This window comes from Pan troglodytes, chromosome 21, assembly GCF_028858775.2.
Source record: "Pan troglodytes isolate AG18354 chromosome 21, NHGRI_mPanTro3-v2.0_pri, whole genome shotgun sequence".
In the NCBI taxonomy this organism is placed as follows: domain Eukaryota; kingdom Metazoa; phylum Chordata; class Mammalia; order Primates; family Hominidae; genus Pan; species Pan troglodytes.
The window spans coordinates 7,042,826-7,057,487 of NC_072419.2; the positions used below are offsets into that span (position 1 = coordinate 7,042,826).

At 53.0% G+C, this 14,662-nt stretch overlaps 1 protein-coding gene and 1 long non-coding RNA gene across 2 annotated transcripts; one reads left to right on the top strand and one right to left on the bottom strand.

The window, feature by feature from the left end:
- Positions 1 to 5,353: 5,353 nt before the first annotated feature.
- LOC104003481 (uncharacterized) lies at positions 5,354 to 11,001 on the bottom strand. The gene is made up of 3 exons (XR_010154182.1): positions 10,836 to 11,001; positions 8,047 to 8,234; positions 5,354 to 6,447 (listed from the first exon to the last, which is right to left on the bottom strand). It is a non-coding gene; the product is annotated as an uncharacterized LOC104003481 (long non-coding RNA).
- Positions 11,002 to 11,245: 244 nt separating this feature from the next.
- On the top strand, positions 11,246 to 14,435 carry SOX12 (SRY-box transcription factor 12). The gene has a single exon (XM_016937246.4). It carries the CDS (start codon positions 11,619 to 11,621, stop codon positions 12,564 to 12,566), a length of 948 nt encoding a protein of 315 aa, XP_016792735.2. The 5' UTR covers positions 11,246 to 11,618; the 3' UTR covers positions 12,567 to 14,435.
- Positions 14,436 to 14,662: the final 227 nt, after the last annotated feature.

Here is a 14,662-nt window from a genome sequence, read left to right on the forward strand (position 1 = left end):
CAGTTTATACTATTATATTGGTTTTTGAGTTTTGTTTTTGAGACTGAGTCTTGCTCTGCCACCAGGCTGGAGTGCAATGGCACAATCTCGGCTCACTGCAACCTCCACCACCTGGGTTCAAGCGATTCTCCTGCCTCAGCCTCCCAAATAGCTGAGACTACAGGTACATATCACCAAGACCAGCTAACTTTTGTATTTTTAGTAGAGACATGGTTTCACCATGTTGGCCAGGATGGTCTCGATCTCTTGACCTCGTGATCTGCCCGCCTCGGCCTCCCAAAGTGTTGGGATTACAGGTGTGAGCCACCGTGCCCGGCTATATTGTTTTTTAAAAGATCTCTTATTATTTAGTGAAAAGAAAGGACCTGCAGTCTCAGTTACTCAGGAGGCTGAGGTGGGAAGATCATTTGAGCCCCAGAGTTTGAGGTAGCAGTGAGCTATGATGATGCCACTGCACTCCAGCCTGGGCAACAGAGGGAGATGCCATCTCACACACATACAAAAGAAAAGAGACCTTGTAATGCACACACTATCATAATCTCTGATTTTTTTTTTTTTTTTGAGACACTGTCTTGCTCTGTTGCCCAGGCTGGAGTGCAGTGGGGTGATCACTGCTCACTGCAGCCTCAACCTCCTGGGCTCAAGTGATCCTCCCACCTCAGCCTCCCCAGTGGTTGGGACCACAAATATGCACCACCACAACTGGTAAATGTTTTATTTATTGTAGAGATGTGGGTCTCAATATTTTGCCCAGGCTGGTCTCAAACTCCTAGGCTCAAGCTAGCCTCCCAAAGTGCTGGGATTATAGGTATGAGCCACTGGCTTTTTTTGTTTGTTTGTTTTTATTTTTGATACGGAGTTTTGCTCTTGTTGCCCAGGCTGGAGTGCAATGGCGCTATCTTGGCTCACTGCAACCTCCGCCTCCCAGGTTCAAGTAATTCTCCTCCCTCAGCCTTCTGAGTAGCTGGGATTACAGGCATGCGCCACCACCTCCAGTTAATTTTGTATTTTTAGTAGAGACGGGGTTTCTCCATGTTGGTCAGACTGGTCTCAAACTCCTGACCGCAGGTGATCTGCCTGCCTCAGCCTCCAAAAGTGCTGGGATTACAGGTGCGAGCCACTGCCCCTGGCCTGACTTTTTTAAAATCAGGAAATTTAGACGAATCAAAAAACAAATTACCTTGTCCCTATTGTTCTCTTCTCATTATGAATGTCTTTGAGGACCATGCCAGTTGGCAAATAGGTATTTTGGAGCTAGACACAGTTAGGGTGAGTGGAGTAACACGACAGTACCTAGAACAGCCACAGCCACACCTGAGTTGGCTTCATCCTGCCTTCAGGTATCATTAAGAATAGGTATTATTATTATTATTATTATCATTATTATTATTATTATTATTTCGAGACCGAGTCTCACTCTGTCGCCCAGGCTGGAGTGCAGTGGCACAGTCTCCGCTCATTGCAACCTCCGCCTCCCAGGTTCAAGCGATTCTCCTGCCTCAGCCTTCTGGGACTACAGGCCCGTGCCACCACGCCCGGCTAATTTTTTGTATTTTTAGTAGAGATGGGTTTCATCGTGTTAGCCAGGATGGTTTCCATCTCCTGACCTCATGATCCTCCTGCCTCAGCCTTCCAAAGTGCTGGGATTACAGGTGTGAGCCACCACACCTGGCCATATATATATATTTTTTTCTTTGAGACAGTTCCACTCTGTCACCCAGGCTGGAGTGCAGTGGTGTGATCATGGCTCACTGCAGCCTGGAACTCCCAGGCTCAAGAGATCCTCCTGCCTCAGTCTCCCAAGTAGCTAGGACTATAGGCACACACCACCAGGCCCAGTTAATTTTTCTATTTTTAGAGATGGGGTCTCACTATGTTGCCCAGACTCGTCTCAAACTCCTGGGCTCAAGCAATCCTTCCAACCTCTACTTCCCAAAGTGTTGGGATTGTAGGCATGAGACACCACATCTGGCCTATAATGGAATATTATTTGGCAATAAAAAGGAAGTTCTGATACATGCTACAACATAGATGAACCTAGAAATCATGATGCTTAGTGAAAGAAGCCAGGCACAAAAGGCCACATGTTGTATGATTCTCTTTACATGAACTGTCCAGAAGAGACAAATCCATGGATACAGAAGCAGATTAATGGTGGCCTAGGGCTGGGGATTAGAGGGAAGGCAGAGCAGATGGGAGAGTGACTGCTAATGAGTACTGATGCTAATGGTTTCTTTTGGGGATGATGAAAATAGTCTAAAATCCATTGTGGCAACAGTTACACAACTCTGTGAATGCACTGAAAGCCACTGAATTGTAAACTATAAATGACTGAATAGTGTGGTATGTGAATTACATCTCAACAAAGCTGTTTTTTTTTTTTTAATGTTCTGGAAGAATCAGGATAGACATTACCTCAGGTGAAGGAAGGCAGGAGATGGGATGGTAAAGGAATTCATTGGGGAAAACAGGTTATCAATGTTCCAGTTCTTGTGTCAGATTGCTGACTCCACAGATTTTTTTTATGTTATGTAAAAATAAATACACACAGGGCCAGGCATGGTGGCTCACACCTGTATCCCAGCACTTTGGGAGGCTGTGGTGGGAAAATCGCTTGAGCCCAGGAGTTCAAGACCAGCCTAGGAAACATAGTGAGACCCTGCCTCTACAAAAAAAATTTTTCGAAATTAGCCAGCCATGGTGGCATGCATCTGTAGTCCTAACTACTTGGGAGGCTGAGGCAGGAGGATCACTTGGGCCCAGAAGTTCCAGGATGCAGTGAGCTATGATCGCACCACTGTACTCCAGCCCAGGCAACAGAGCAAGACCAGGTCTCTAAAAAAAAACCCACACAAGCATGAAGTGAGGGAATCACAGGCAACAATGAGAATGTGTCGCAGATGAAGCAATTCTGTATACCTGAGACAGAGGGAGATGAACGGGAAACGGCAGAGAGTGGTCAGGACAGTCCTCTCTGGGGAGCCCGTTTGAGCTGAAGCTAGGATGAGTAGATGCTCCAGCCCATGTGGGGATGGGAGTGAAAAGAGTTCCAGACAAAGGAGACAGCATGAATGAGGGCCCTGAGGTAGGCCCAAGCCTATTGTGTTTGGGGGACAGCCAGTTTAAATGTCTGTTCTGTTATATTGTGGAGTCTCTGTGTATGAATTTTTCCTAAAGAAATAACAGGCCGGGTGCAGTGGCTCACGCCTGTCATCCCAGCACTTCGGGAGGCTGAGGCAGGCAGATCATGAGGTCAGGAGATCGAGACCATCCTGGCCAACATGGTGAAACCCCATCTCTATTAAAAATACAGGCCGGGCACGGTGGCTCACGCCTGTAATCCCAGCACTTTGGGAGGCCAAGGCGGGCAGATCACAAGGTGAGGAGATCGAGACCATCCTGGCTAACATGGTGAAACCCCAGCTCTACTAAAAATACAAAAAAAAAAAAAATTAGCCGGGCATGGTGGCGGGCGCCTGTAGTCCCAGCTACTCGGGAGGCTGAGACAGGAGAATGGTGTGAACCCAGGAGGCAGAGCTTGCAGTGAGCCGACATCAAGCCACTGCACTCCAGCCTGGGTGACAAAGCGAGAATCCGTCTCAAAAAAAAAAAAAAATTAGCTGGGTGTGGTAGCGCACACTTGTAATCCCAGCTACTCAGGAGGCTGAGGAAAGAGAATCGCTTGAACCCAGGAGGTGGAGATTACAGTGAGCCAAGATTGCGCCACTGCACTCCAGCCTGGCAACAGAGCGAGACTCCATCTCTAAATAAATAAGTGGCCAAAAACATACATACAAAGGTGTTCACTGCCATATTGTTTATAATAGCAAAAAGGGGTAAAACAATCAAAATGTCTTTCAAGAAGGAACTGATTCACTTTGGGAGGCCGAGGTGGGCAGATCACCTGAGGTCAGGAGTTCGAGACCAGCCTGACCAACATGGTGAAACCCCATCTCTAATAAGAATACAAAATTAGCCAGGCGTGGTGATGCACGCCTGTAATTCCAGCTACTTGGAAGGCTGAGGCAGCAGAGTCATTTGAACCCAGGAGGCAGAGGTTGCAGTGATCCGAGATCACGCCATTGCACTCCAGCCCAGGCAAAAAGAGTGAAACTCCGTCTCAAAAAAAAAAAGAACTGATTAAATGAATTACAATATACTCGGCAGACCTGGACGAGAACCTACACACTACATGGAAAGGGAAAAGAGATGTGAAAAAAGCAGGTTACTAGAAATTACATATAGTAACATTCCACTTGTGTAAAAAAACTATGTGTGCATGTGATTATAAGCATTTAAGTTTCTGGATGGCCAGGTGAAGTGGCTCATGCCTGTAATCCCAGCACTTTGGGAGGCCAAGGTGGGCAGACCGCTTAAGCCCAGGAATTTGAGACCAGCTCGGGCAACGTGGCAAAACTCAGTCTCTATAAAAAATACAAAAAATTAGCCCAGTGTGGTGGTACGCGTCTGTAATCCCAGCTACCTGGGACACTGAGGTGGGAAGATCACTTGAGCCCAAGAGGTTGAGGCTGCAGTGAGCTGTGATCGCGCCACTGCACCCCATCCTGGGTGACAGGGAGAGACCTTGTCGAAAAAAAAAAAAGGCCAGGCACGGTGGCTCACACTTGTAATCCCAGCACTTTAGGAGGCCAAGGCGGGCAGATCACAAGGTCAGGAGTTCCAGACCAGCCTGGCCGATATGGCGAAACGCTGTCTCTATTAAAAATACAAAAATTAGTCGGGCGCAGTGGTGGGCGGCTGTAGTCCCAGCTACTTGGGAGGCTGAGGCAGGAGAATCGCTTGAACGTGGGAGGCAGAGGTTGCGGTGAGCCAGGATCGCGTCACTGCACTCCAGCCTGGGCAACAGAGTGAGACTCCGTCCCGTCTCAAAAAAAAAAAAATTCTGGAAAATTACATTAAAATTTAAAATGTACTCATTATAATGCCATTTTTCTAGATTACAGGAGACGTTCACTTTTCACCTTATATAATTCAGTATAAGGCCGGGCGCAGTGGCTCATGCCTGTAATCCCAAAACTTTGGGAGGCCGAGGCAGGCGGATCACTTGAGGTCAGGAATTCGAGGCCAGCCTGACCAACATGGCGAAACTCCGTCTCTACTAAAAATACAAAAATTAGCCAGGCGTGGTGGCACGCACCTGTAGTTCCAGCTACTCAGGAGGCTGAGGCAGGAGAATCGCTTGAACCTGGGAGGAGTAAGTTGCAGTGAGCTGAGATCGCGCCACTGCACTCCAGCCTGGTGACAGAGCGAGACTCCACACACACACACACACACACACACACAAACACACACACACACACACACACACACAAACACACACACACACACCATATATATATATAACTTTTGTAATAATAAAAAACATACTTCTACTTAAAGAGAATATCAATAAGCCCTAAAGTTTTTCACAGTGAAAGCCCTTCAAAATTGCTTGACAAATAAATTCTAAGTATAATAACTATGGGAAAAATGTATGCTTGCGAAGACTTTGTTAGACACATTTTCTTAAATGCTGAAGCTATAATTTAAAAATGAAGATTTCAGGAGACAAAATAAAGTCAGCTGGATAAAAAATGCGCAGAGAGAAAAAATATACCAAAATGTTAAGAGTGAGTGTCTCGGCCGGGCGCAGTGGCTCATGCCTGTAATCCCGGCACTTTGGGAGGCTGAGGCGGGCGGATCACGGGGTCAAGAGTTTGAGATCAGCCTGGCCAACATAGTGAAACCCCGTCTCTACTAAAAGTACAAAAATTAGCCGGGCATGGTGATGCATGCCTGTAGTCCCAGCCACTTGGGAGGCTTAGGGAGGAGAATCACTTGAACCTGGGAGGCAGAGGTTGTGGTGAGCTGAGATCGTGCCACTGCCCTTCAGCCTGGGCAACAGAGCAGGACTCTGTCTCAAAAAAAAAAAAAAAAAGAGTGGGTGTCTCTTGGCACTGAGACAATGAATCCCAACAAATTCCCAACAAATGATATTTTTTCCTTAAATTTCAGAATTTTTGAAGTTTTACACGATGAATATTCTGTGATCTGAAAATTTTTTCTTCCCCTCCTCTTCCAATTCAACAGCTAAATAATAATCTTTTGTTCATTGTCTGCTACTGCTTAAGACATTCTTTCCAGACTTAGAGGCTTAACAAAGCAAACAGCTACCATCTCACAGTTTCTGTGGGTCATGAATCCAGGCAGAGTTCAGTTGCATGGTTCTGGCTCAGGGTCATTCACGAGGTTGCAGTTGAGATGCTGGTCAGGGCTGCAGTCATCTGAAGACTTGACTGGGGCTGGAGGATCTGATTCCAGGATGGATCACTCAGATGGCTGTTGGAAGTAGGTCTCAGTTCCTTGTTGGTGTTGGCAGGAGGCTTCAGTTTCTCACCACGTAGAGCTTTCCACAGGGCTGCTTGAGTGCCCTCGCATGACAGCTGACTTCTCCCAGAATAAATGATACAAAATAAGACAGCCAGGAGGAAAACATAGAGCCTTTTATGTCCAATCTTAGATATCACAAACCATCACTTCTGCCATATTCTATTAGTTAGAGGCAAGTTCACACTTAACTGGGAAGGGGAGGAGGAATTAGGCTCTTGCTTTTGAAGGAAGGAACATTAAAGAATTTGTGAAGGGCCGGGCGCAGTGGCTCACGCCTGTAATCCCAGCACTTTGGGAGGCTGAGGGGGGCGGATCATGAGGTCAGGAGATCGAGACCATCCTGGCTAAAACGGTGAAACCCCGTCTCTACTAAAAAAATACAACAAAAATTAGCAGGGCGTGGTGGCAGGCCCTGTAGTCCCAGCTACTGGGGAGGCTGAGGCAGGAGAATGGCGTGAACCCGGGAGGCGGAGCTTGCAGTGAGCCGAGATCGCGCCACTGCACTCCAGCCTGGGCGACAGAGCGAGACTCCATCTCAAAAAGAAAAAAAAAAAAAAGAATTTGTGAACATGTTTTTGAAACACAAGAAAATTTCCAGCTGATCTTTCCCCCCCAAATTTCCCTCCTCCAATCCAACTACAACACATGAAACTCCTTAATCTTCCTGAAGCGCACCTTTGATCATGTCATCCTGCAATAAAAAAACTGTCCCTGGCTCCCCACAACCCAGGGAACTCCATAACTTGGCTTCTGAGGACCAACTACCGTATTGCCCTTCAGCTCCAGCTCAACATAAACGCATCGTATTCCTCATGTACACTCCCCCATTTCTGGTCTTGGCACCTGTCCATGCCCTCTCAATACCTCGTCCCAGTCTCTTTCCCATCTCCAGTCCCTTGCACTTGCTGTTTCCTCTGCCTGGAATGTTTTACATGGATGGTTCTTCATCATCTTGAGATCTAAACTCTCCCCCATCTCTATCATCCCCTGTCCCAGTCACTCACTCTCTCATTATCTTGTTTTCTTCTCATTGTTGTTTGAGACAGGGTCTCACTCTGTCCCACAGGCTGGGGTGCAGTGGTACGATCACAGCTCACTGCAGCCTCAACTTCCCGGGCTCAAACGATCTTCCTGCCTCAGCCTCCCAAGTAGCTAGGACTAAAGGCACGGGCCATCACACCTGGCTAAGTATGGTATTTTTTGTAGAGACAGGCTTTTGCCATGTTGCCTAGGCTGGTCTTGAACTTCTAGGCTCAAGCATCTGCCCACCTCAGCCTCTCAAAGCGCTGGGATTTCAGATGTGAGCCACCTTGCCCAGCCCCTCCCTCCCTTCTTTCCATCACCCAGTCTGGGGTGCAGTGGCACCATCATAGCTCACTACAGCCTCAAAATCTCTGGCTTAAGTGTTTTCCCACCTCAGCCTCCCCAGAAGCTGAGATGACAGGTGCTTGCCACCATGCCTGGCTAATTTTTGAATTTTTGTGGAGGTGGGATTTCTCTATGTTACCCAGGCTGGTCTGAAACTCCTGGGCTCAAGCGATTCTCCCGCCTTGGCATCCCAAAGTGCAGGGATTACAGGCGTGAACCACCACACCCAGCCCAGCTTTATTTTCTTTATAGCAGTCACAACTATCTGAAATTATCTTATTTGTTTACCTGCTCTTTTCTGTTGCCCTCACTTGCTCCTTAAGAACAGGGACCTCTGTCTTGGTCACTGCTGTAACCCAGTAGCCCCAGTTCCAAGTTTACTGCCTGGTGCACAGTAGGTGGCCAATAAATTGTTGAATTAAATGTCCTCTCTTCCAGGGAGTTGTTTTAGAAAGAATCACACACTGCATAAATGTCTGTTGAGGAAGAAAATGAAAAAAACAAAAGTGAAGACATTATCTTCTCGGCTGAACTTCCCACACCATCTTCTCTGTCATTAATAAGTCCTGGTGTCTACACTGGGGAAGGCAGTCCAAGGTTCTTCCAGGGCCTAGATTCAGCCAGACTTTAACCATCTCTAGCTCCTCAGAGTCGGTCAAAGGGCCTAAGGAATGGTAAGTATTAATAATGTTTGTTTATGTATTTATTTATTTATTTATTTGAGATAAAGTCTCTGTCTCCCAGGCCGGAGTGCAGAGGTACAATCATTACAACTTCCACCTTTCAGGCTCAAGCAATCCTCCTGCCTCAGCCTCCCAAGTAGCTAGGACTACAGGCAGGCACCACCCTGCCCAGCTAATTTTTGTACTTTTTTTTGTAGAGTAAGGGTTTCACCATGTTGCCCAGGCTGGTCTTGAACTCCTGGCCTTAAGTGATCTGCCTGCCTCAGCCTCCCAAAGTGCTAAGATTACAGCTGTGAACCACTGTGCAGGGTCAAATGTTTATTAATGGATGCATGCATGGATGGAAGAAGGAAAGGAGGCAGGGGTGAATAATGAATGCAGCATTTTCACTGCTGAGAATAAAGAGTGAAATCCTGGTCCAAATCAGTTTGGCAGTGAGTAAGGTTAGGAACTATTCACATACATTGGAATAATAATAGCAGCAGCAGCTACAGGGTCAGAGACAGATCTTTGAGAGGCTATAAGCATTGAAAAGATTGTGGTGCCTATCACACACCATCTAAAATAAAACAAATATTTTATTTATGGGAAAAGTGTTAAGTGTTGATAATTCCAAGAAAGCTTTTATTTGTCCTACAATCATTACTTTGATACCTTTTCTGAAATCTTAGAGCTGTCCCCACTCTGCCCATTTTTTTTCTCATTATGGTGATGTCTCTGGGTTGCTGGTGACCTGCGTAACTATTGGGAAATCTAGTTTCTCAAAACTTTTAGTTTTTTTTTAGACAGGGTCTCACTCTGTCACTCAGGCTGGAGTGCAGCGGCTCGCTGCAACATCCGCCTCCTAGGTTCAAGCGATTCTCATACCTCAGTCTCCTGAGTAGCTGGGATTACAGGTACGCGTCACCAAGCCTGGCTCATTATTTTGTACTTTTAGTAGAGACAAGGTTTCACCATATTGGCCAGGCGGATCTCGAACTTCTGACCTCAAATGATCCGCCCGCCTTGGCTTCCCAAAGTGCTGGGATTACAGGTGTGAGCCACCGCGTCCCGTCTATCATAAGTTTTATTGAACATTGCCTAGGTATCAGGATGTGTTTACATGCATTATCTCATTTAATCTGTAAAACAACCATGTGAGGGAGAAACTGAATTATCCCCATTTTCAGGATAACGAAAAGGAGGGACTGGGAATGTGAACTCAGGAAGTGTGACTCCATCGGGTAGACTGCTCAGGCTGCAGATGTAAAGGTTTTACACGTAGGGTTTTCCAGATCTCAGCTTCTGAAAGGCGGAGGGACCGTTTGGAAGGGAGCAGGGCCTCCTCTTTCCAAGCACCCTGTGCCTTTAAGAGTCGCCCCCTCCCTCCAGGGATGCTCCAATTTCTTTCTCCCCACCACCCCCACCCCGCGCCCCGCCATCCAGAGCATCACCCCGCCCCCCGCGCCGCGGAGCCGCACCTCGGTCCTTCCTCCCCGCCCCACACCCTCAAGCTCGGCTCTTGGCCTTCGCTCGTCCAGAAGTGGGTGAGCTGTACCGCCAGAGGCGCATTCTCCTAGCCCCAAACCATGCCCGCTACGCCCCAGCGGAATGCCACCTTAAAGACCCTAATCCGGGCACCGCCCAGCTCCTGCTTCCCAAGGGCGAGGCCTCAGCGCCCCCTCCCATCGCTCATGCTCACGACGCCGTGAAGGTGACCTCCCCCAGGGGCGGCACACGCCCAGTGGTGCCCGAACTGGCTCACACGTGGTGAGCCGGGAGCGCGCGGCCCCTCCCCGCCACGCGCCTCGTGCCGGCCACCCGGCCACGCCCCCAGGACTGGCTCCGCCCCGTGCCCCTGCACGCTTCTCCAGGCTTGGGTGGGGCGACGCGCCCAAGTCGGGCACCGGGCAGGCTACGGGGTGGGGTAGGACCTGGGAATGGCGCACCCACGCATCCTCGAATGTCGCCTGCGGTTTGTGAAAAGCGGGAAGTCCGCCCAGCTCAGGACCTTTGGCTGGCAGGCGAGGTGTCCCGCGGCCCTTGGTGCTGAGCAGGGGAGAGACAGCTGGGACCGCGAGCCTGGGAATCGAATCCTAGTCTGCGTGTCCTCGGTGCTTCCTATTTGGAAACTGGGCATCATATTGTCATATTCCCTTCTTCCTCCGGATTCTTATGGAGCTTCGAACGAGATTAAATATACGTATATATGAGAAAGGGATTTGTTCACTGGGTCCAAAAGCATTTGCTGGTCCCATATGTGGTCGGACCCTGTGTGTAGTAGGCGGGGGGCAACATCTACGACAACCTGAGTTCGTCCCCTTAAGAAGCTTTCCTGAGTCTTGGGCCCCCCAAATTCTCTTCTGGGATGGTCCGAAAAGACGTCCCTGAAAAAGGAAAGGGCGGAAATCCTACCTGACGGCAGGTGTCTCGGAATGAGCTAAAATTTAAAAGGCAACGCGGGGCAGGGACAAGCGTCCAGCGCCAGATGGAAGCAGGCTCGCGTCCCCTACCCTTCCTCCAACCCCTAACCTAAGAAAAGAAACCGATCTCGCCGGTCTCCCCCAATCCTAGCCGCGAGACCGCCCAGCCCCGCAGCCCGAGCCCCGCCCCCCTCCGGCGGCCAGCGATTGGGAGATGCAAATACCGGCTTCTCTGCCCAGCAACGGGTGACGCGGCGCCCGAGCGCGAGGCGTGGCCCGGCCGCAGCCCAAGCGGGCACCTCGGTGTTTACACGGGGCGGCCCCGCGCGCGCCGCAGCGGCCCGCAGACGGCGAGGGGGAGGGGTGGTGCGCGCGCCGGCGGGGCCGCGCGGGGAGAAAGACACTGAAAGGCGTCGGCGGCCGGGCGGGGAGCGGCGCGCGCGGGCCGCGGCGGAGCCAGAGGCTGCAGGAAGAGCCCGCGGGGGCCCGGAGGGTGCGATTCCTCGGCCCCCGCAAAACAATGTGTGTTGTGCGCCAGGACGCAACTTGCCGGAGTTGGCGGGGGCGCGCCGAGCCCGCCTGAGACCGCGCTGACCTTCTCCCCCCGCCGTCCGTTGGGCCCGAGCGCCCAGCTCCTCGCTCCCCAGTTCGCGGGGGCCGGGCCGAGCCGCGGGGCGGGGCCGCCCCTCCGTCGCCGCTGCCTCCTCCTCCACCCCCAGCCGCGGAGGATGCGGACGGCCCCCGGCGGCGTCTAGCGGCCCCGGGCCCAGGCGCGATGGTGCAGCAGCGGGGCGCGAGGGCCAAGCGGGACGGCGGGCCGCCGCCCCCGGGACCCGGGCCGGCCGAGGAGGGGGCGCGCGAGCCCGGCTGGTGCAAGACCCCGAGCGGCCACATCAAGAGGCCGATGAACGCATTCATGGTGTGGTCGCAGCACGAACGGCGGAAGATCATGGACCAGTGGCCCGACATGCACAACGCCGAGATCTCCAAGCGCCTGGGCCGCCGCTGGCAGCTGCTGCAGGACTCGGAGAAGATCCCGTTCGTGCGGGAGGCGGAGCGGCTGCGGCTCAAGCACATGGCGGATTACCCGGACTACAAGTACCGGCCGCGCAAAAAGAGCAAGGGGGCGCCCGCCAAGGCGCGGCCCCGCCCCCCCGGTGGTAGCGGTGGCGGCAGCCGGCTCAAGCCCGGGCCGCAGCTGCCTGGCCGCGGGGGCCGCCGAGCAGCGGGAGGGCCTTTGGGGGGCGGGGCGGCGGCGCCCGAGGACGACGATGAAGACGACGACGAGGAGCTGCTGGAAGTGCGCCTGGTCGAGACCCCGGGGCGGGAGCTGTGGAGGATGGTCCCGGCGGGACGGGCCGCCCGGGGACAAGCGGAGCGCGCCCAAGGGCCGTCGGGCGAGGGGGCGGCCGCCGCCGCCGCCGCCTCCCCGACACCGTCGGAGGACGAGGAGCCGGAGGAAGAGGAGGAGGAGGCGGCAGCGGCTGAGGAAGGTGAAGAGGAGACGGTGGCGTCGGGGGAGGAGTCGCTGGGCTTTCTGTCCAGGCTGCCCCCTGGCCCGGCCGGCCTGGACTGCAGCGCCCTGGATCGCGACCCGGACCTGCAGCCTCCCTCGGGCACGTCGCACTTCGAGTTCCCGGACTACTGCACCCCCGAGGTTACCGAGATGATCGCGGGGGACTGGCGCCCGTCTAGCATCGCAGACCTGGTTTTCACCTACTGAGCCCACCGTCAGCGGGGCGCGCACGCCCCCAAACCAGCTGTTTACATACAGGAATCAGGTATTGGGGCCCCTCGGAGGCCGAGGCTGGCACCCCATCTCCCGCGCAGCCTCCCCCCTCCTGGACGTGCCCATCCCCCGTCAGATCCAGACATGCCCCTCCCCCGCAGACACACCCCAAGGCAGCCCAACCCCCACCCCTTCCCTGACACCCAAGCCCCTCCCCACGTTGCCCCCTCCTGCACAGCCACCAGCAGCCAGCCCCCTCCGATACACCTCCCGTCCTCTCCTACAGACCTGCACCCCTCCCCCCTTTTGCACACGCCCCTCCTCGTGGCCGGAGGACCCGCCCCCTCCTTTGCTCCGGAATCTCTCCTCCCTCGCCCGGCCTGCCTTCTCTGGGTTAGGGGGGCGATGCGGCTGGGTGGCAACGCACGCTCCTCCTGTGCCCCTCCCTTCCCTGGGGGGAGGGGCGCGCTCCTTTTATCCCCGGAGCGCTAGGGCCCGCCTCTCCGCTGGGGCCCACCCCCTTCATGCGCATGCTTAATGCTTCTGGGGAGGAGGGGGCTGGTCCCAGTGGAGCCGCACTCTTCGCCCGCTCCGGGCAAAAGCGGGGGCGAATGTAGAGCGATCCTGGGAAATCCTTTGATCCGGGAGCCCTAGGTTTCCTCTCCACCCAACGGGGCGTCGCTGCCTTAATGGGAGGAGCACTCGGAAGGGTTGGTTTGGGCCTGAGACTCTCCCAAGTGGCATAGCCCCTTTTCCGGCATGGGGTCTCCTACACCCACGCGCACCACCTCTCCGGTCGCGTGGCTGCCTCTACAGCCTATCTATACGTCCCTTTTTTCCCCCAACTGGGAATTGAGAGGTAAGGTCTTTCTCTGGAAATCCAGCAGTAGAGGAAGGGACCACCCAAGAAAACTAAAAACCAAGGCACCTTACCAGTCTGTTTGGGGACAGGATCCCTGCTGCACCTTCCCCACCCCCTCCTGGGAAGTGCCCCCTCACCTCAGGGCACCCGCAACCTGGGCTCCTCCCTAAGCCCACCGGCCCTTCGTGTCACCCAGGTCCACCCTCAGTACTCAAGCTGCAGTGTACAGCGGGAAAAAACTGAGGCACTTTGGTGCTAGGGGTTTGGGACTGAGGCGTGGATAGCAGATGTGATGGCAGGAAGACTCTCGCTTTTAAACATCTGGTTTGGGAGAGACCATCGACTTGGCCAGTGAGACTGAGAATGGATTCCGAGTAGTGATGGGCCGTTTGCACCTCGGTTTTTCCACGTGAGAAATGGGGAGAACGCTGCTGTTAGGAGGAAGTTGGGTCCAGTTCAGGGTGCCGTCGGGAGCCCTGTCCCTGTTGCTGTGACCCCTCTCACGCCGCCATCGCTCTGCCCAGCCCCGCCCCTCCGGCCTCCCCACACCCCCCTTGCCCTCACTACCTGTATCTCACCGGCGTGTGTTCACCCTCCCGGGTGGCTCACACACTCTCATTCACACACACAAATCTCAGGAACAAACGGTCCCAGAGTCCTCCGGACCCCTGCCCAGGGTCTCTGCAGGTCTCTGCCCCACGCGTTCCCGTCGCTGACAAAGCCACCAGCTGCCTCCTTTAAGCTTGGTGCTCCGGCTCTGGGCCTTTCTTGCGCTCTTTCTTTCTTTCTTTCTTTTTTTTTTTTTTTAAGAAAAACAACAACAACAAAAAAAGACAATGGAAAAAAAAAACGTCATGTGAGTGAAGAGATGTCACTGTCTGTGGTCTTGGAGAACTAGTCTCGTAGCTGAGGGGTGGGGTCCCTCTGTCTGGGGCACTGGCACCCACAGCAGGACTCCGCCAGTCTGATGCCAGAACTGAATAAAGTGTATTTGCCCCGACCTTGCCCTGTGGTTCTGCATGTCTGTGCTCTTCCTCAACCCTCCCTAAACAGTTTGCCAGATTCAAGTCCGTGTGATTTGGGCCCGAGCTGGCTGTCCCAGGGCAAGCCACCTTGCCTGTCTAGGCCTCTATGTCAGGACTCCCTGGCCTTCATGAAGAATAGCAAACTCATCCCTGTAGGGACCAGGCAGGTAACGTAGACGAGTGACTCTGGGTGGACACTGGTG